This window comes from Coccinella septempunctata, chromosome 2 (assembly GCF_907165205.1).
Source record: "Coccinella septempunctata chromosome 2, icCocSept1.1, whole genome shotgun sequence".
Lineage (NCBI taxonomy): Eukaryota > Metazoa > Arthropoda > Insecta > Coleoptera > Coccinellidae > Coccinella > Coccinella septempunctata.
Genome location: NC_058190.1, coordinates 25534248 through 25555849, shown reverse-complemented (window position 1 = coordinate 25555849; position 21602 = coordinate 25534248). Strand labels below are relative to the sequence as shown.

At 34.0% G+C, this 21602-nt stretch overlaps 2 protein-coding genes across 2 annotated transcripts; one reads left to right on the top strand and one right to left on the bottom strand.

Annotated features, from left to right (window-relative positions):
• Nucleotides 1–3439: 3439 nt before the first annotated feature.
• Nucleotides 3440–6731, bottom strand: LOC123306755 (GTP-binding protein Rit1). Its single transcript, XM_044888876.1, has 4 exons — nucleotides 6404–6731; nucleotides 6297–6353; nucleotides 6166–6239; nucleotides 3440–4777 (listed from the first exon to the last, which is right to left on the bottom strand). Exons 1-4 carry the CDS (start codon nucleotides 6591–6593, stop codon nucleotides 4331–4333), a joined length of 768 nt encoding a protein of 255 aa, XP_044744811.1. The 5' UTR covers nucleotides 6594–6731; the 3' UTR covers nucleotides 3440–4330.
• Nucleotides 6732–9798: 3067 nt separating this feature from the next.
• On the top strand, nucleotides 9799–19930 carry LOC123308249 (general transcription factor IIH subunit 4). The gene is made up of 8 exons (XM_044890837.1): nucleotides 9799–10096; nucleotides 10152–10256; nucleotides 10316–10447; nucleotides 10499–10865; nucleotides 13989–14072; nucleotides 14125–14321; nucleotides 16290–16527; nucleotides 19713–19930. The coding sequence occupies exons 1-8, from the start codon at nucleotides 9933–9935 to the stop codon at nucleotides 19854–19856; spliced, it is 1431 nt and encodes a 476-aa protein (XP_044746772.1). The 5' UTR covers nucleotides 9799–9932; the 3' UTR covers nucleotides 19857–19930.
• Nucleotides 19931–21602: the final 1672 nt, after the last annotated feature.

Here is a 21602-nt window from a genome sequence, read left to right as displayed (position 1 = left end):
AATATAAATACGAAATATTGGTCTCAAGTACCTACGTAGATTGTGGAAATTGGTCAATACTTTGAGAAGTTCATAGTCCATGAATAATGAAAACAAAATTATCCTATAATATAGTGGAATCACATAAAATAATATACATAGATCAAGTAAATTATTGAGAAAAGGAGTGATTATTCTGACTCAACTCGAATTACAAGAAAATTTTCTGATAATCCAAAAGATTATTCAGTAATAATCCTAAAAACAAAAATGGAAATTTCTCTTCATTTATGATAATCGACTTGTTTGAACTTGAAGCTTAGATTCTATTGAAAGAAAATAAGAGCAAAACTGAATCGAATATAATTCGATATGTTTAGGCAAATGTGTTCTAAAAAAATAAATAAAATTAGTGAAATTTTTTCTTCATTACGCATGAACATGAACTGCTTTTATTGCTGATTTACTGTTTTTCAGGAGAACCTACAATAGCCTATTCGACAAACAATACTACTTTATAATCCTTAAAACTATATTGTACCAGGGAATTGTGACTGGAAAAGGTAATCGAGAACTCAAAATTCTACCATAGTTCTAATTCTACTGAATACTGAGAATGCTAATTTTTGTTCAATACTGAAAGATAAATGGTAAATCAAATTACTACTAAGCCAAAATGATAATGAGCAGAGACAGGTTGTCCCTGATGATGAGTATATAAAACAGCAGATTTTATGCATAACTAACAAGTGTGATATAACATATGGCTGCAATGAATAGTAGTATAGCCATCAATTTATGATAGTATAGGTTATTTTGAGTATTTTACCTATGAAGACCTGAAGTTAATATACATTGGTTTCATACAAAGTGTCCATTAGACATATCAGGAGATCCCAATAGGATTTTTCCCGAAAATTTGTGAATCGTAATGAAAACATCCATATTATACAACCAAAATACACCCAAACAGTTCGGGTACTTAGGTGAAAGTTATAATAAACTGTAGTTGAAATTTCATGAAGAACTTAAAAATGTAAAAAATATAAAGTGTCCTATTTGAAATAACAAAGTTTGCATCAACTTCTAGTATAACTAAAAGTATCTCCGAATCCAAAATATTTTAGTAAATTCCTGTCATTCATTATGGTCCACAAATTTTCAGGAACAAATCTAATTTAGTTTCCTAGATATGTGTAATGGTCACTTTGCTTGAATCACTCTTTATTCAATAAATGAAAATTGCAATGAGAAACGCACTCATTTAAAGGTTTCTTGAAATCTGGTTTCACCCACAGAAATACCCCCTGATGAACCTTATGTAACATAGTTTTTTACACTTTTTAGTCATATGGCTGATATAATTCGAACTCAGTCTTGGAACTGTACACATCATATACTCATATTTAACTTTTCGAAAATAGGAACCCCTCAATTAATTTAATACATTTTTGTACTTCGAATTGTTTGGGTGTAGGATTTGTTCACAGCTTATTATGTGAATATTCAAAAGGTCATAAATTATTAAGGTCCATTATTGATAGGGAAATGGTCGTCATTTTGGTATATGATTTGGTCATGTTTCATTTAGGTAGAGACGAAAGTTCAGATCAATACGAATCAATAGGGTTCAGTCAATTCAAGTTTTCGAGTCGCAACATTTTTGACAGTTCTTCAAAAATGTTTTAGAAAAAAAGGGGGCACTGAATCATTTGTTTGTGTATGCCTGTTCAACTGACTCCGTTTCCAAGGTACATCCTTGTAAAAAGGTAAAAAAATCATTTGCTCATTATTTTAGTTGCATACCTTCGGTCAATTAGTATAACCTGAATGGCAAAAAGTTGGCAGACAAATTGGATTTTGAAGGTTATAGGGTGATTCAAAGGGGGGCGACTTATTGTACCTGGGAAACCGCATGTCCTAAATTTTTTGCAACAAACTTGGTGTTTAAAATTATCAATTCAATTTGTTTAAAAGTATTCATTAAAGTTGTTTAAAATTAATTGATGATCAAGTACAATGCATAAATACGTTTTTCACAAAATATACCCCTAGCAAGGTTGGTTAAAATATTAATAATAGACCCAGTCACCGACTTCCTTCTACAATTTTTGTTTGAGTCATCTTTTCATCTTACCTATTGTTAATTGGTAGGAGATAAATACAGGCTGGTCCTAAATTCATGCGGCGAAATTCAGGGGTGAATGCTCGTATGAAATTAAGATGGGGATAAAATTTCCTCAGCCCACCCCTATCCGAGATATCACCCTTAAAAGGTGGTGACTATTAAGTTTTTATTTTTTTCCAAACTTCCAGTAAAGAAGAAGAAACTTGAAATTCCGTAATTTTCGGGCACTCGCAAAGAACTAAACACGGGTATTTTTTCGATATTCCTGTTACATTATACGGGGATGAAATTAGCAACCCTTACTTTATTTTATATCAAAACTTTTTTCGAGATGAAGTTTAATGAAATAAAATTATAAATTAAAATCCTTGTTGAATTTTGTTAACCATATTTTATAATTATTTTTAAATTGAGTGGAACAGAAACAGACGTAAAATGTGGAAAAATTCATAATAAATGCTGGAACGACCACCTCTACCTTTTATTTGATAACAAAGATTTAGAATAGTTGGCTGCTGTCATCGTGTTTACTTAATGCATAGACACCACATTTTAGAGGTGATACCTCGGAAAGGGGTGGGCTGAGGAAATTTTGTTATAGGAAAGACCCATCTTAATTTCATATGAGCAATCACCTCCTGAATTTTGTCGCATGATTTTATGAACAGCCCGGTATATGATAAAATAAAACGCTATTGGCCGTATGCGCCGTTTCATTAAACGAAGATTAACTTCTAAACGACGTTAAAGCATAGAATCTCTATGAAAAAAGACGTAAATTTGAGTCCATATACATTTGTTGGCAGATAAAACACTATAACTTTAGTATGCGTGAATTGAGGTCTCATTTGAAAGGCATTAAAGAGAGATTTCAAAAAGAGATAGCAACAATTCATTGGATGTTTCAATTGAAACCTGGAGGGCGTTATATCCGACTACTGGGTACATAACATAACACATTCCAATGGCATAGCTTTAATATTATTCATTATTTGTATTATGCCACATAAGGGTATCTTAATGACTGAAAGTGCCATACAAAAACATGAGTTTTGATTTTCATCTATTTGAGGAGAATTTTGATCATCGGTCTAACGTCCAGTTTTATAATCAAATTGAAAGTCACTTTAAGCTTAAAGCTTCCTTTAGTGTCATTTTTAGTAGGGATGAAGGAAGCTTTATAATTAAAGGAGCTTTAGGTTTGATTGTGAAACCGGCCGTTAGTGGCAAAAATGAAGAAATCATTCAGCACACTTTCTTTTCTACCAAGGTGGCAGACCATCTTGAAAAATTTCCACCAGAGGTCTGAATGTCTTCTCATTTCATATTTTCGAGTATGATTTTTACCATAAGTCCAGGTGGCGGACACAAACAAATGATTTGTCATACCTGTTTATTTTTACATTTTTTCAAGCGCCTTCAATTCACAATATAGGCCTCTCATGATACTCAAAGTGGTTCTTAATGTTCCTCATGCCACAAAAATCAATATTAATAATAGCTGCCTCACAAACAAATCATATAGAAATTTTGGCACCCTGCTTCTTAACTATGATAACCTGTCATTCAACTGAACATTTTGAATGATAATCAATCTTTGGAAATATATTTCCAAAATTAAATATAAATATCATTTGAAATCATTTCAACACATGTATATAGTGTGCTAAGACATCAGTTAAAAAACAAAAACTACTTTCAAATGGGAAGTGGTTTTTGTGTTCTTAATTACTTCTGATTATCAAAGGAAATTAATTATGGTATCTTGCCAATGAATGCCGTTTCACCTAAATTACTAAACAAGGACCCTGTGAATTTTCTACTCTTACCCTTACTCTGTACAAACTGGCTCTGAAATCACAACAATATGGATATGTCCTAATAGGCTATTCGGTTATCGCTTCAACATTAGTTACTTTTTTCAAATTCGTAATTACTTGTTTGTGATCAAGGTTATGACAGAAGCTTCAAAATAGATAGTCTTCATATCATTGGAAATATTTCATTTTCCCCTATTAAACTTCTTATGTCAAAAAAGGTTTTGCATACAACCAAGACATCCAAAAGTGGAGAAATTGTCATGTATTTCGTTTGCATTAAATTAGTTCAGAAGTCCCACAAATTCTGAATTTCTTTTTCTGCCATTGGTCAAAAGCTAAATGGGTATACATCTACATAACTAATCAATTTTCAAATCAAAAATTGGTAATCAAGAAAATTAATTCATGGGCTGTTATAGCTAGTATTTCGTTTTCTTTTGAACACAAGTGCAAATATACTTCTCAATCTCCACCATTTACTATTTTTATGAGGCTTACGGTTATTGCTACTGAATCCATATTTCTCTCTTTCTCTGGCTCTGATTTCCCTTACTAAAGTATGGAACGCATCATCAACATATGTTCGAAAAGCTGCTGAGGTTTCATAGAAGGGACAACCTAACTGTCTAGCTAGAGATCTACCTTCTTCTGTAGTCACTTTTCTTTGCATCTGGAGATCAAACTTATTTCCAACTAAAACCAGGGGGGTATCTTCAGATGCTCGAACTTTTTGTATGAGTTTCCTATATTCTAATGCTTCTTGGAAACTGTGGCGATCTGTCACACTGTAGCATATCAGAAATCCTTCACCACATCTCATATATTGGTCTCTCATGGCAGTGAACTCCACCTACCACAAAAGAAGAAATGGAGTACCACTGATTGTGAACTAAATCATTCACCTCTTATTAAAAAACAAAAAATGATATTCCAAAAATATTGAAATATGTATACCTCAAGTTTGAGTCATGAAAATTCAAGGAATTTGTTCAGGTATGTATAAGTGGTTAGATAAATTTTTTTTTTCAATCAAAAGATGGTGCAAGTAGAGCATATTCACCATAGTGGCTGCCAGAAACAATGGGGAATTCTCCTCAATTTGGGTTAACACTGCATATGCAAGTTTAAACTGAATAATGATGAGTTTCATTCATGATTTTTTCAAATGCACCGCGGAAACTATTCAAAATAATTCTTCATATATGGGGTTTTAAAATTTAAATCGCTTGGTTTCGAGTTAACGATTTGGCAACAGCGCCTACTAGACAATGAAAAGAACAATGTCCGATCAGCTTGTTTATAAAATAACAGCTGTTGATTTACAGAAGCGTACTTACTGGCGAGCTTCAACTGCAACCGGCCATAAAAATCCCATAAAATTTTACGACCTTCCTCGTTCCTCGCAGACTTCATAGCAGCCATCTTTGTCTATCTCATCATGATAATGTATATGTTGTCCTTTATTATCAAGGCATATTTCAGTTGATGTTGCCAACTTGTGCAATCGAAATGAAACGCTTTAAATTTTAAATACCCATTTTTAATTTTCATTTTTAAGTACTTAAAAGAATTTTTTTTGGGAAACGGTTTAAATGGTTATTTCAAAATGTGACGTTTCAAAGATATTTCATAAAAAACACATCATTTTCATCAGAAGGAGTATTCCCTATTTACCAAAAGGTGAATTTTGGCGCTAGTGGTTAACTATGTTTTAGTTGTAGTTACTTGGTAACCACATTTTGGCAATGGTAACCATGTAACTATGAAGTTTCAATGACGTCACTGTCATCACCATACTCTGGTTATTGTATATAGTTCTATCGCCTTCAAATGAGTTAAATGGAATGAATATTGGACCATTGACGTTCTGTCAGTTTCACCAAATAAAAATTTATAATTGGATACTATAACATTACCATTTCTGTACCAGACAGAAAAAAACAAGTAAACAACTTGATAAGGCCCTAATCTATATGAGATGCATATGGGGCCCTCGAGAAGTCCAGATATTATGTCAGTGACAACTAGGAATTAATGAGTATCGGTATAGATAGTGAAATAATAATGGAGAACAATTGAGGAAAAAAGGATGGAAAGTTTAAAATCTCCTAATGTATTCAATACATAAAATTTTATTGTACAGGAAGGCTGTTTAATAATCACAGATCTAAATACAGTAGTTGTTTTTAGACTTCCCACCACAAGAAATGTTTAGTATGACAAATAGTTATACATTACCTGTCCAGCAGTATCTAAGATATCTAATAGAGCTGGTTCGCCATCTATAACAGCTTGTTGTTGATATGAATCCTCTACAATACAGGAAATAAGATAATGCCAAATAGGAAATTCGCTTTACTTGTACAAACCTATTGTAGGATCATGATAATCCAAAAAGCTGTGACTGACAAACTGCAGGGTAACAGCTGAAAATTCTCATTATATGAATGGTTTTTCTTTGGGTTTGGTTAATTACCTGATTTACCGACACCCCCATCCCCTAGCACAACGATTTTATAAACTCTTACACCGCTTCTCGTTTTATCTTGATTATTGCTGCTACTAGCAACTTGTCTATCAGAACCATTTTCTGAGTCTTTCCCAGATTTACTGGATTCTTGCCTACATAATTTGCTCCTTTTCTTCAAGCTAACTTCCCCAGCCATTTCACGAGAAGGGGTTAATTCAAACTATGAAGCCGGGTTTCATATTCCATTCAACCCTTTCTCCACCTTTTGCCCTGCCTATTTTGAATTTCTTCCATCCAAAATAAAAAACATTCAATGCCAAAGCAGTCAGAAGAACTGTCAACTGTCAGAATCTGACAATCTATCAGAATCTGCAAGAAGCAGAGCACAGATTTTGCCGTTTGTGACAGAAACAGATGTGGATTGTGGATTCCCAGCCACGATTTATGACGTACAGTTCAATGAAGGTGGGATAGAGAGGAACTTTAAAACGGCGTTGCCAAACCTATTCGCCTTCCCGAAATTTATTATCCGAAAATAATTCGTGCTGATTGATGTTTTTTCTGTGGAAAATCTGAAGAAGATTCTTTATCATAATCAATACTCAAATGAATTGTGGCCGCCGACCGGAATTCGAAAAATGGAAAATTCCTACCAGCCACGACGGTTTTCCAAGATGGATATACGTTCATATACAGGCTGTTAGTTAATAAGTGCGACAAAATTCAGGAGGTGATTCTGCATGAATAAATAATTACATTATGCTGTATCAAGGGCGGATTTAGGGGGGGGCACGCGGGCACGTGCCCCCAGACGGACGGATCTTTCTATACATAGTTGAACTTTTAAAAATAAACTTGAAGTTCATTTCTCACATTTACTGTTGATTTTTTTACTTGTCCGCCCGTTGTGCCCCCCCCAGAAAAAAATCCTGGATCCGCCCTTGTGCTGTATGACTTTTGTCTGCAAATGCTTGGTTTTCCGAGATACGGGGGTTTTAAAGTTTCACTCAAAAACTGAGTATTTTTTTATTTATTGCTCCTGAACTGGTCATTTTGAGCATTTGTTGTAGCTTTACGTCTATTTCTTTATTAGTTTTATTTTCTGTTATTGCTCTGTTTAATGTTATTGTATTAGACAGTATTTGATAATGTAATACAAATGAAAAATATGGGTTAAGATTTATTTTTTATTTCTTTGCATGAAAATGGCGCACCACACAAAAAAAGGCAGAAGAGATTTGAGATTTGAACGAAAAATTCAAAAATGATTGTGAGTTTGAAATATCTCAGTGGCATACCATTTTTTTTCTTCAAAAAAAAAATGAGATCATTATCATAGACATATTAACGGGGTAATAAGTCTGTGATCATTACATGCGCGCCAGTGATGAACATAAGATTCTTTATTGCATGTCAGAAAATGCGTAAAAACTACCTCTTGAAACCCATCAAATTTCATTCGCATATATCGACCGGTTTCAGAGCATTAAAAAATAGGTAAATACATGTATAGTCAGTTTTTAAGTTGAACTTCAACACCGCGTATCTCGAAAAACGAAGCATTTTCCGACAAAACTCATATAGCATAATGTTATTACTTTTTTTTGCAGAATCACCTCCTGAAGTTTGACGCACTTATTTACTAACACCCTGTATATTTTATAAAATGTCACTAGTTTTGCAACAGGGAAACCGGATCAAATTCATTCTAGTTATAGTGTTATATGTCCCGGATAAGATAGGAAAATTTTTAATATGAGATAGAGAATACCTAGGTATAGATTTTTAGATTCTGATTTACAGGGTGTTTTACAAATTTGAATGGAAATTAAAAACACTCTATCTTCTGAACGGAATCACCGATTTATCCGAAATTTAGCTTCCATTCTTCCATAAAGGTTCCAGAAAACTGCGATCAAAAATCATTAGATTTGCAGGACCGTATCAGATAAATTTGGACAGTCCTTAAAAGTTCGCGAAATCACCCTGTCCAATGAATTTCATGATTTTTTCGATATCTGCGTAAACTGTAAGATTCATTCTTTTAATTCGCCAAATAATATTACATAGCACCACTCAGGTTGCTGAGGACTGATTTTTTTTTCTTGATATAGTGACAATAATTTTTTCTTTCATGTCGATATTTAACATCATATTCATTTCATAATGATATGTGAATTTAATCAATTGAAAATACATCATTGAGTGTTAATTTCAGTTTTCATTTGATCGAATACGAATACATCAGTTTTCTGAAGCGTTACTCGAGGATATGGGTCTTCAAAAGTTGTTTATTTTTAACTTATTTAATTAGCTATAAAGTGATGAATAAGAAATAGGACAAATAAAAAAAAAAACTAAGCGACTCTCATATTGTCTGTTCAAAATGAAGGCCTTCATTCTTCATTTCTAACAGACAATAGGAGCCGCTTATTTTTTGTTTCATTTTACCTATTTATCTTTATCCTATCCATCAGTTTATAGTTTATTCTTGTTAATTAATGACTTAAAAATAAATAATTGTTCTTATATCTTTTCTGAGCCTTTGAAAAATATTAATAATTTTTCATTTTATATCACGCTATTTCAAGAAAATTGTAAATTTCTTCATTTGATTTTATATTTCCATTTTCCACCGACAATGATTCATATGTCTAAATGATTTTCGCAACGGAGAACTGTTATTTGCTCTTCTCTTTCGTATGAAGATTTCAAGATATTCAAATTTTTTTTGTCAAACTTCTCCAGACAAAATATGGAATAATTCATCGAGAAAATATCCGAAATCATTAAAGATTTAAAAAAAGTAATCACAATATTCTTCAACGACCGACTATAGTAAACAAATGAAATAATTTCATACAGGATGTCTTTTCATGTGGAGTAAAGTATTCAAAATTTAAAACCTATATTGTTTTGCTATCTTTTGTTATGAATTGTTCAAATTTTCACCGATCTCGAATATTCTATGGATGAAAAACTTCACACTTAGCGAGACAGTAGTTTTTCCAGTTTTTTCCATAAATCTAATTATCACTACCTAATTAGTAGTGATAATTAGATTTATGGAAAACCTAATCATTTTCGATATGAAGTTTTCAAGATTACTGAAAGTCATGGCTGGTAGGAATTTTTCATTTTTCGAATTCCAATCGGCGGCCTGAATCCATTTGAGTATTGATTATGATAAGGAATCTTTTTCAGATTATTCCAGAGAAAATCAAACAACACGGGCTATTTTCGGAGTAATGAATTTCGGAAGGCGAATAGGTTTGGCAATGCTGCTCTAAAGTTCCCTCTATTCCACCTTCATTGCACTGTACGTCATAAACCGTGGTTGGAAATCCATGGCTAACTTCACAGCTCTGGCCCATAGACCATAGACCTAAAAATAATAATAATAATAATGGTCTATGCTCTGGTTCAAACAACATAACCTCAAAATAGCATTTATAAATTTAAATATTTTTTAATTTAATTGATATATTTTTGTAATTCTATCATCGTAAATCAAATATATTATCTGAAACCACCTATGGCTGATAATGGGCCCACGTCTTCACACACTTCATCAGTTATCTCCCCCAACAAGCTCTCAAATTTAGAATGTAAAAATCTTTATGATTATCTGAGGACTAGACCCCCAAATATTCTAGAGAAACTCTACAATCATCCAACAATATGTTTAGCTGTATACAGGTAACATTATTAGTTTACCAAATTTTTTTCTTTTATTGAACAACTTTCATTCTAGAGAATTGCCCGAATTAGCAAGACAATATGTGATTCGTATTTTATTTGTGGAACAACCTGTTCCTCAAGCTGTCGTGGCTTCATGGGGATCAACCGCTTATTTGAAGTAAGCTTTTCAAACAAATTTAAAACAAATATCTGATTTTTACAATCCTTCTATTTTAGAGAACATAATCTTGTTAGTAAAATACTCACTGAACTTTCAGTATGGCAAGAGGCTACTATTCCTGGTGGTCTTCTTGGCTGGATTTTATCACCTACATTTAAAAGGAATTTGAAAATAACTTTATTGGGAGGGTAAGTAAAAATAATTAAATGCAAATATTGTTACCAATAATGCTCATCTAGGGGCAAACCTTGGAGTATGTCATCTGCTCTAGATACAGATAATAAAGCTAGAGACATTGCTTTTTTGGACTCGTATTCTATAGAAAGATGGGAATGTGTTTTACACTATATGGTGGGCTCCCAGCAACAAGAAGGTATATCAGCTGATGCTGTTAGAATATTATTACATGCTAAATTGATGAAACGAGATGAAGAAGATGGCAGTCCAGTCATAACAAAGCAAGGATTCCAATTTTTACTACTAGATAGACATGCTCAAGTATGGCATTTTATTCTACAATACTTAGATACAGCTGAAGAAAGAGGACTAGATTTGGTTGAATGTTTGACATTTTTATTCCAACTGAGCTTTAGCACTCTGGGAAAAGTAAGTACATACTTAGTTTGATGATTCTCTTCAATTTCATCAGAGGAAAACAAATTTATATTTTAAACCTTACTTGGGGATCAAATTATGTTTTTCTACATTTAATAATTATCAATCTTAGAATCTCATTTGAATTTCATAATTTACTTTTGAATCAGCAATAATGACATAATCTTGCTTTGTACCTGTTTAATATCCCGATTTGGGAATACAATCTCACATTTTAAAGTCTCTTTAATTTTAAAGATTTCTTTAGTTTCTGTTTTTGGTAAGGCTTGAAAGCAGCTTTAACCAGTTGACTGCTAAGCAGAAGTTATCTTTTTTTTGAGAGATTTTTCAGCAGGGCCCAGGCAGAGTAAATTTGTGGCATTGGTATTTGAATTTGTGGGGCTAAAAGACATAGGGAGGTCATATAGAAAGTACTCGTGTATTTGTATAAGTGCAGTGGCTTCGCACACAGGACAGAAATAGCATGCAATTCTTCCACTCAGGCATATGAAAAAAGTCATATCAAATTGGATCAGCTCAATGCTGAGCTCAAGAAATATTATTACTACGCTTTGCAGCAAAACTCTTAGATTAAAAATAAACAGAGGGTAACCGCAGGGCGATCTTTCCTGGTTCCTTCTTATTGACCATCTTTTTGCTATCATCAGCTCGCTTGACCTATACATTCAGGCATATGCGGATGATATAGTTGTTCTACAAATCGGGAGTGATGATGCAATCATCTCAGCTGTTCTTCAAGAAACACTAACCGTAATGGGGAATTCTCCTCAATTTGGGTTATTACTGCATATGCAAGTTTAAACTGAATAATTATGAGTTTCATTCATGATTTTTTCAAATGCACCGCGGAAACTATTCAAAATCATTCTTCAAATATGGGGTTTTAAAATTTAAATCGCTTCGTTTCAAGTTTACGATTTGGCAACAGCGCCTACTGGAAAATAAAAGGAACAATGTCCGATCAGCTTGTTTATAAATTAACAGATGTTGCTTACTTACTGGCGAGCCTCAACTGCAACCGGCCATAAAAATCCCATGAAATTTTACGACCTTCCTCGTTCGTCACAGACTTCATAGACAGCCATCTTTGTCTATCTCATCAAGATAATGTATTTGATGTCCTTTATTATAAAGGCATATTTCAGTTGATGTTGCCAACTTGTGCAATTGAAACGAAACGCTTTAAATTTTAAATGCCCATTTTTATTTTTCATTTTTAAGTGCTTAAAATAATTTTTTTTTTTGGGAAACGGTTGAAATAGTTATTCCAAAATGTGATGTTTCAAAGATATTTCATAAAAAATGCATCATTTTCGTCAGAAGGAGTATTCCCTATTAAGGGCTGGTGTGAGTGCGAGCCGGCGAGTAGTTAGGTGTTAACCCTTGCAAAACCTTGATTGTGCACTTCACTAGGAGGAGAAAATTTCAAATTTCTCCTTCTATTCTCTATGGCAAGTCTATTCCAGTTGTGGAGGAAGCCAAATATCTGGGTATTACACTGGATGAGAAGCTTCAGTTGAACTCCCATGTGGATAGTCATCCACAAAGCCAGGCACTCCCTATGGGCATGTCAAAGGATTTGTGGAATCTGCTCCGCTGGCTGTACGTCACTGACCAATAGTCAGTCACCTAAGGCTGCATCGACTGGTGGTCCTACACAGAACCCATTCTGGCGGTCTTCAAGGAACATTGCAGGCTCAGAGCTCACTTACACAATCTGAGCATCGTCAATGAATCACTCTGCAGGCTCTGCCTAGAGTAGGACAAAACGACTGAGCACAGCCTCTCCGGCGGTAGACAGTGTCAGACTTGGAGTCTTTGGCTCTCCCAATCTGAATCTAGAGGAACTCAAGAATTACTCCCCCTCTGAAATCATCTCCTTTTTGAGCAGGATGGGACTGGATGGAGAGCTCTAGCTCTACGAGCTTGCCTATAGATCGCTTTGGTCGCAGTGGCAGGTTTGGTCAGGTGGAGTGCTGGGTCAATACCTCGGCATTCCTTTGGCGTATTTTACAACCACACTCATGAGTTGACACCGCAATAATAACATCTCACCTCGTGCCGAATTTTGAAACATTTGAAACTCCAAACAGATGTATCGGTACATAATTAATAATTTTAAATCGTGCGTAATTTCAGACAATTTTCTTTTGTAAAGCATGTGCTTTTATCGACTGTCCGTAGCTTTGATTAGAAGATAAACTGAGCTTTTCTAATCATGGGCAAACTCTTGAACATAATTAGGTGAAATGTGCAATTCATTTAATTTTTGTTTGCATCTTTTGATTTAAAAACTTATTTTCGATAAGTTATTTGTCTCTCATTCTGAGCATAAAACACTCCACGACGATTCAGTTTATGAAAACAAAGGAGACGAAATGTTTCTTGTTGTTTACGAAGTTCCAAATTCGATGCTCACTGAGAGAACTATTAGACTCACAAAAAAAAAGTAATTTTTATGTTTTATGTGATGCTCGTAACAGATCATACAAATTAATTACCATTTCAGGAATATAGAGGGGAATCGGTGTTTTCTAAATGGGACACTCTATATTTTTCAACCCAGTTTTTAATCGGAGATTTGTCGAAAAGTATTTCATCATCGTTTTTTCGAAAAAATTCTTTCATTTCAAAAATATTTAGTTTTCCGACTTCATTCTTGACATGGAACACCTTGTCAAGATATGTACCGATATATTTCAAAGTCATTTTGCAGAAACTCCCTGTAACTCGAGAATTCGAGAACGAAGCAAGATATTCACAATCTGATTTCTGATATCAAATTATTTCGAGGAAAGAGATCGGCGTTCATTGAAAAATTTTTTCTCCAAGTTTTATATTTCTCGAAATGCTCTTAGTGATCATCGAATTTGGGACACCTTGTATATTTCCTATTCAAAAAATTTACCTTACCTTGAAATGACCTTAAAATCAAACTCCAAGTTCAGATTAAAAGTCTGCATTCGATGTCTCCCTGAAAACTAAGAATCTGCATGTATCAAATCATAAACTGCTGTGTGCCCAGGGCCCCAGGGGGTTAAAATTTCAAGTATTCATTTTAAGTAGGTACATGTTCTCAAAATGTGATTTTTTTATAGGAATAATTACTTTCAGGATTACAGTACAGAGGGCATGAGTTCAAAGCTACTTGTGTTTCTACAACACTTAAGGGAATTTGGTTTAGTCTACCAGAGAAAAGTATATTATCCTTTTGAGTACTTTCAATGGCACTAACTTTTAAAATTTCCAGAGAAAAGCTGGAAGATTTTACCCAACTAGATTAGCCATCAATATAACTAGTAGCGCAACGAACAAAAGTATTCCAGTTCTTGAGGATGACACTCATAAGGGGTACATCATTGTGGAGACCAATTACAGAGTTTACGCTTATACGAATTCTAATTTACAAGTAGCACTTATCAGTTTGTTCACCGAGCTTATGTACAGGTAACTGAGATATTCTTCACATGTCGATTTTCTCATTAGAGATTGGATTTATTTCAAACTGTTTCACATGGCATAAATTGTTCCATGGTTCTCCTTAACGGAATTTTTTTCTCATAAAAATGATCCACGCAGGCTAGGCCTATTTACGGGGAGTAGAGTGAAGAGAGAGGAAGATTTTTTTAATACGGTATAAAGAACTAAGTCTACAAATTGAAACTTTCCGGAAGGACGCGCGGTGGCTGGGGGTTCCATAGTCTGGATCCTCTAGATATAGTGCGGTCGTATCGAGACCTTCTAGATGTCTGAAGCTAGTCGTATACCTGTCAGAATTTTTGCGATAGGTTTCTCAAGCTGTGGTATAATAGAGGTTAACTTTTGTCCAAAATGCTTCATTGTCCGAGATACCGTGTGTCGAAGTTTATTTATTTATTGATCTGAAACCGGTCTGGAAATGAAATTTGATGGTTTGTGAGAGACAGATGTTTCACATTTTTGTACATGCAATCAAGAATTTTTATTATGTTTATCATTGGCGCCGAGCATACAAGTAATGATCTCCATTTCTAAAAAATTGTATGCCTCTGATATAATTAAACTAAACATCAGTTTTGAATTCTTCTTTCAATTTGTGACAAAAAATCTGATTTTACGCAAAAAAATAGAATATGTATTCTAACGCATATTTTTCATTTCTTTAATGCATTACCAAGAACTATCTAATACAATAACATTAAGCCATTAGATTCTTTATTGCTCAGATTCCTAATTTTTTAAATGGAGTTTTGTTTACTGACAAGGGTAGTTTTGAACGACAGTTCATACGAAATTTCCATAAAGATCACCTCTGAGCTGAGGAAAATCCTCATCAATTTTGTGAAGCTCATTTTCAGAATCAGTTTTCAGTAAATGTAAGGCTTGGGGTACTTGATGATCATTCATTCGGTCCATAAGCAATAATTGATAAAAGGCTCACATTAATTTTCTAAAGGGAGAGTTACCTGTCCTTGAAGAAATTTCTCTAAAGCTGGAGGAACATTTCTGGTTCATGCATGTTGGTGCACCAGCCCATTTTAGCATTAATGCACTTAATCACTGGAGGTAATGGCCTGCTCCAGATTTTTGGATTTGTTGTTTTCTGGAATCTTAACTCATAACTCTATTCCACTCCCTTCCAAAATTTTGAAGATCTGACGAATCGAATTGAAGACGGTTGTGAGACAATAAAAAATACAGCAGGAATTATTTTTGTTATCTGTTAGGTTCTGGTGTAATGGTATAAGATAGTTCTTGATAATGTATCAAAGAAATGAAAAATACGCTTGTATTTTTATTTATTTCGAGAAAAATATCGATTGTATCGAAATGTTTTTTTTTTGAAAATCTATCCCACGAAAACAATTTTTGAAGGAAAATCATAAGGGGATGTTGTGTTCAACCCCTAATGCTTAAAGCCCGTTTGCAACAGCCGAGAATTCTCTGGAGAATTCTCTATAAAATTCTCGCAAGAAAAGGGCGGAGACTATTTAGTACGCAACTGAACAGAGAATTCTACCGAAAGTGCGTATGTAACGGTACATAATTCACGGCGCATGAAATCTCGAGTAAATTTTCTAGAGAATTCTCGGCTGTTGCAAACGGGCTTTAGTTATGAGATCTAAAAAAATTGTGTGAGTAACATCTACTTAGTGCTTCATATTATGTATAGTTTTATGACTCAGTGTTTTTTAGAACCCGTAAAAAAAATTAAAAACTGTAAACACGTCATCGCCTTCCAAAGGCTGTATCTTGGAAAGGGTTTCGAAAAAAATTTATAGGAACTACCCCTGCTTATTTTCATCGAAGAATCATCTCCCTAAGTCCTTCACATTTGTTTACAGATACCCTGTATTATCACCAATGATTCCCTATTTTCTTTTAGGATTGTTGTTCAATAAGTGCACTTTTCTATTTTTCCATTTCTCTTTTTAGGTTTCCAAATTTAGTTGTAGGTGTGATTACTAGAGAATCAGTAAGACAAGCGCTAAGAGGGGGTATCACAGCAGATCAAATTATTAGTTATTTAAAACAACATGCTCATGAGAAGATGTTACAAGATAACACAAATCCACTGCCTCCTACCGTAGTAGATCAGATAAAGTTGTGGGAATTGGAAAGAAATAGGTTGACTTATCAAGAAGGAGTACTGTACAGCCAATTTTTATCGCAGGTAAGTTGCAATTCTTTTTTTTTATAACACTCAAAAGTTGACAAAAAGGCTGATTAACCTGAAAAGCACAAAATTCATATCTTAAGTATTTGCTATTTTGTAGTAACAAACAGGGCAATCTTTATTTCAAGTTGTGCAACTTTTCATGTATGATTGAGTAATTTGTCATGCACCGTCTATGTAGGGTGGAGGGTAGTTGAGATTTTTTTAATAATATCAGTAAAATTTTGGCAGAAATGTACTTATTTATTTATTTATGAACATGAGCATTGCTCAGTACATTAAATGGTACAACCCATTTGAAAATAAAAATTGAACAATAATTACAATCGCAAAATAAGCATATATCAGTAAATCACAAACAAAACAATGAAATTCACAAAAATGGCAATATTCTAGCCTAAAGCGAGTAACACCTCACATGTAAAACGGTCAAGTGAGGTCCCAAACAAGTTCAAAAGAGGAGACATAACATTAAAACGCTCCGTGACCCGGTGTAAAAAAAAGTGTTTACGGTAGTTTGTATGGGGTGTCTCCTGGTAAAAAATATTCGTGCTCCTAGTGTTGAATGACGGAACACAAAAATTAAACTTATACAACAATTCAGGGCAATAAATCATGCCATTCAACAACTTGTAGACAAGCAAAAGATCCAGGAGTAACCTCCTCGACTCCAAAGAGGGCAAGCGTAGAGAGGACCTCGCTGCTTCATAGTCCAGGTGCCGAAATGAGAGACCCAACTTGAATGCACACATACGCAGAAACCTATTCTGAACTCTCTCGAGACAGGCGATGTGAGTGACGTACGACGGCGACCACAACAGAGGCATACTCAGCAATACTTCTAACAAATGTGCAATACAACAACCTGAAAGTTTCAACCGTGAAGAACCTGCCATTTCGCTGAATAAAACCGAGCAGCTGCATACACCTCTTCCTAACCTCAGACATATGACTGCAGAAAGTCAACTTAGAGTCCAACAATACACCGAGGTCCCGAACCTCACTCACTCTCTGCAAACAACAGTTGTCGATATGATAACTATGGTCTAGGGCTCGGGAGCGATATATATATATATTCTTTTGAATGTCAGCAATACATTTTTAGTTGTCAAACAATATAGCATATGTATGAGTTTTAGCAAAGGTTAGTGTAACGGGGTACCATACAATTTAGAGTATGATACAAGAGCTTAGGGAAAAACCTCAGTAATAAAACCCTGTCTCCCCGTGAGAAGTGTAGTGATGACAAATTTGTTTACAGAATAAGCTTTTAATACTGAAGGGCTTCCTTTCCATTGACATAAAAATTTCTTTATCCTCTTTCCATTCCGAAAATATATCTGAAACAAAGAAACAGAGCAGAAAACGAGAAAAAAAGCGAATAATAAAGCCTTCATCCGATGAAATGATATAAGGTGACATTTATCAATATTTAACGACAATCTGTTAAGCTCACACCAAATGTAGAACAGGTCAAGGGCATGCTGCAAAGCGAGGGCATCGTCAGTAGTGGAGATGGCCCTGAAAATCTTTATATCGTCAGCAAACAGCAGAAACAAACAACCCGACAAAACAGCAGCGACATCGTTAATAAATAAGAGAAATAGTATAGGTCCCAAGTGACTGCCTTGTGGCACCCCAGAAGGAGCAAAAAAGAACGAAGAAAAAGAGTTCTTATATCGGACAGAGTAACTACGACCACGCAGGAAGCTCTCGATCCAACCAAAAAGACTACCTCTGATACCCATGAGGTTAAGCTTATTCAACAATAAATTATGGTTAACCCTGTCGAATGCCTTCCGAAAATCAGTATAAATACAATCAACACTGCCGCCACCCTCCATAGCAGACGTAACACTATCAACAAACATCAACAAATTGGTAGCAGTGGATCTCGACTTCACAAAACCGTGCTGTTCATTGATAATTGTGGCAGCACATTTCAAAGTTAGAGAAGAACAAACTGACTTATCGAAGAGCTTAGGTATAACAGATGGTATACAAATTCCTCTATAGTTCGATACAGCCTGCTTATCACCCGACTTGAAAATGGGCAAGATATAACTGTCCTTCCAAACTGAAGGGAATGATCCAACTTTTAAAGAATTATTAAACAGATCGCACAGTGGTGCAGACAGACTAAAAATGCACTGCTTCAGCAAGAATGATGGAATGCTGTCAGGACCGCAAGAGTAGGTGCACTTCAGCCCAGATATGCCATCAAAAACTTTGGCTAGAGAAAATGACAAAGTATTGAAGTCGACGGTTTCTGGAATATCTACTGGAGGAGGGACAATCTCCTCATGGATGAAAACTTCTCCAAAAAATTGAGCGAACAATTCACAAATCTCCCTACTGTTCGAGCTCTCCACTCCGCTGAAAGACATTTTATCAGGAAGATTGGTGGTTCCCTTAAGTCTACTTATGTGTTTCCAAAAGAATTTAGGATCTGATCTTATTCTAGACTCGAGGAAACGGACCTCTTGTTGCTTAGAATGATTTGGTCATTGATGAGATTTAATTATCGATCATTCTTTCATTATAAGGATGAAATGGTTAAATTTATGGAATTCAAGTCAATTTTCACTTTTTTGTAATCAATTTCACACTTTAGGGGTGAATGATGTATTATCCAAAACAAGCCTCTTTCATGGATAGTAATTAAGGAAAGATGGAAGCAACATATTAATTACATGCTCATATATTTTTGTAATTTTATTACTACCCTACGAAAGAAATATTTTTTTTTGAAACTTCAAAAACAGCAAAGTGCACATGATTGGCCTCAAAATACATAAAAGAAGAAAAAAATTCAACAATTTCATCGCCAAAGGAAAGAGAATGAGATTAAAACCCTCATACATGACCAAGCAACCTTTATCAACCAGACATCTATCCATTTCTGGCACAAAAAGTTAGAGTTTCCATCTGAAAAAACTCTAATACCATCCACTTTGACAAACTTGCATATGTAATTTATATAATAACCCCTTCTGATTTCCTGTTGGTTTCATGTACCTTAGGTCGAACATCTTCGATGATATCATCCCGTTATTTCTACAATTTGAAATAGTTGTTGCAATTTGTTCTTTTCTTTCAATCATTATGGTTATGATTTATCTCTGTTGCCACATTTCATCTCTTCTTCATATTTCTATTACCTATGCCTCTTCTTTTTTCAGGCTGATTTCAATGTATTAAAGGAGTATGCACAAACCAATGGTTACTTGATTTGGAGTCATAAAGAGAAGAGAACTCTAGTGATCGATAAAAATTCACATGATGATGTGAAAAAGTTTTGGAAAAGATACTCTAAAGGAAGCTGATAATATTATGTTATTATTTTTCGAAGATAAGTACGAGAGCTTTTTGATAATTAATAGAAAAAATGAAAGTTCAACATTTTTTTATTTTACCTCATTGAATTCACATAAAAATTCTGTTTGGATCAAATAATTTTTGATCTAATTTGTAGAAGACAATCCAAGTCAGAATCAGATTAATTATTTGAACCTTCCCTAGATGATACGTTAGAAAGAAAGCCGAATGGGACGAGTTTTTTTCACTATTGAAATACTTTGATGAATCTTCATGTGAGCCAGGAATCCTAAAAGATGAATCAATGGCTTGCAGAACATGGTTTTTGCAGTCACTGATATGCTAATTTAAAATTTCAAACTATTTTTGATTTGGTCTAGTCAAATACACGCTTGGTCTTATTTGATGCAGACTTCAGTTCTCTACTTTAATGTAGCTGCTGATATTCAGATTTTCTACAGACAATAAATGAAAAATAACTGAAAATACTCAAAAATGTCCATTTCAAGGGTACATTTTTGGCCATCAATTATGTCTATAAAAAACCAACAGCGTAAAATTGCATAGTAGTAATATCATAGTACTGGATTTCAAATTTAAATAGACTACAAAAAGTTTCACTAAATTTCGTTCACCAAATCAACAATTTGACAGTCATTTGATTTCATTGAAATCATTTAATATTCCTGAAAATATCGAAAAACTAGCAACTGAGAATCAATAAATAAGCATTTTATATATAAAATGTTTGGAATTCCAGACTTCAATCAAACCTAGTGAAATCATCACTTGATATCAGTTCAGGCATTTCTGACAATTTAACCCTTAACCAGTCCGATAACATTTTGAATCATGAATGGTACAGCATAGTCAATATGACTACTCATTTTTGAAAGAGGCTAAATAATTATTTGAAATTTCAATTTTTTTGATTTATACAGGGTGTCCCGTAAAGACCACGTCAAACGAAAAGTAGATTAGAATGTGCTCTATCTGATGTGAAAAAATTGTTCGTATGAAAGTCTCACAGTTTTCGAGATATTTGATGTTTTATGAAAATGTTGAATTTTTTCGCTTAAAATGCTTTCTGTCTTGTGGAAGCTACAATTTAATACTTTTCGTATCAGTTTTTTTTTCCGTAAATTTTGCTGAATGATTACTTCAATTCATGCAATGAAAAATAACACAAAATATTATACAGGGATTCTGAAAAAAAAAATTGAAATTCATGTTCTGAAGAGAGTGTTTTTTTGTGCTGAATTCTATCTGTCGTGGTATAAAAAAAGACACTAGATCTTTTCTGCACATTACGTTGAAAAGTTGCCCATTTTGTAAGGATTCCGAAAAGGTAAAATATAGGTGATAACCTTCTTCACGAAAAAAGATATTTGAATGTTTATCGAAAATGGAGCAAATTTGTGAAAAACTGATTTTGTCACCCTTTCTACAAATTCTTTCATTTTGCAGATTCTGCTGTAACATATTGAATAATTCTCTTGAAAAATGTCAGTTAGTCCTTAAATTACTTATAAAATGAAATTATTCATTAATTGCAATGATATAATATAATAACGCACAAGACCTTCAACATCAACAAATCTATTGTGAAGAAACCTTATAAAAATATCAATAATAAAAATTCAGGATTATTATTAGAGCAAATGCTCAAAATAACCACCCCCTTCACTAATGCATGCCCTGCATCTATTGAGAAATAACATTTTCAAACCATACAAACTTCTCCCGCTATTTTG

Bases quoted from the DNA above. Each gene is read 5' to 3' on its own strand.
- LOC123306755 (XM_044888876.1), bottom strand. From the start codon at position 6,593: ATGGCTGGGGAAGTTAGCTTGAAGAAAAGGAGCAAATTATGTAGGCAA. The intron at 6,354-6,403 runs GTAATTAACCAA...GAGAATTTTCAG, and splicing joins TGGGGGTGTCGGTAAATCAG to CTGTTACCCTGCAGTTTGTC. The intron at 4,778-6,165 runs GTAATGTATAAC...CTTTTGTGGTAG, and splicing joins TCTTAGATACTGCTGGACAG to GTGGAGTTCACTGCCATGAG.
- LOC123308249 (XM_044890837.1), top strand. From the start codon at position 9,933: ATGGCTGATAATGGGCCCACGTCTTCACACACTTCATCAGTTATCTCC. The intron at 10,866-13,988 runs GTAAGTACATAC...AATTACTTTCAG, and splicing joins GCTTTAGCACTCTGGGAAAA to GATTACAGTACAGAGGGCAT. The intron at 14,073-14,124 runs GTATATTATCCT...TAAAATTTCCAG, and splicing joins GTTTAGTCTACCAGAGAAAA to AGAAAAGCTGGAAGATTTTA.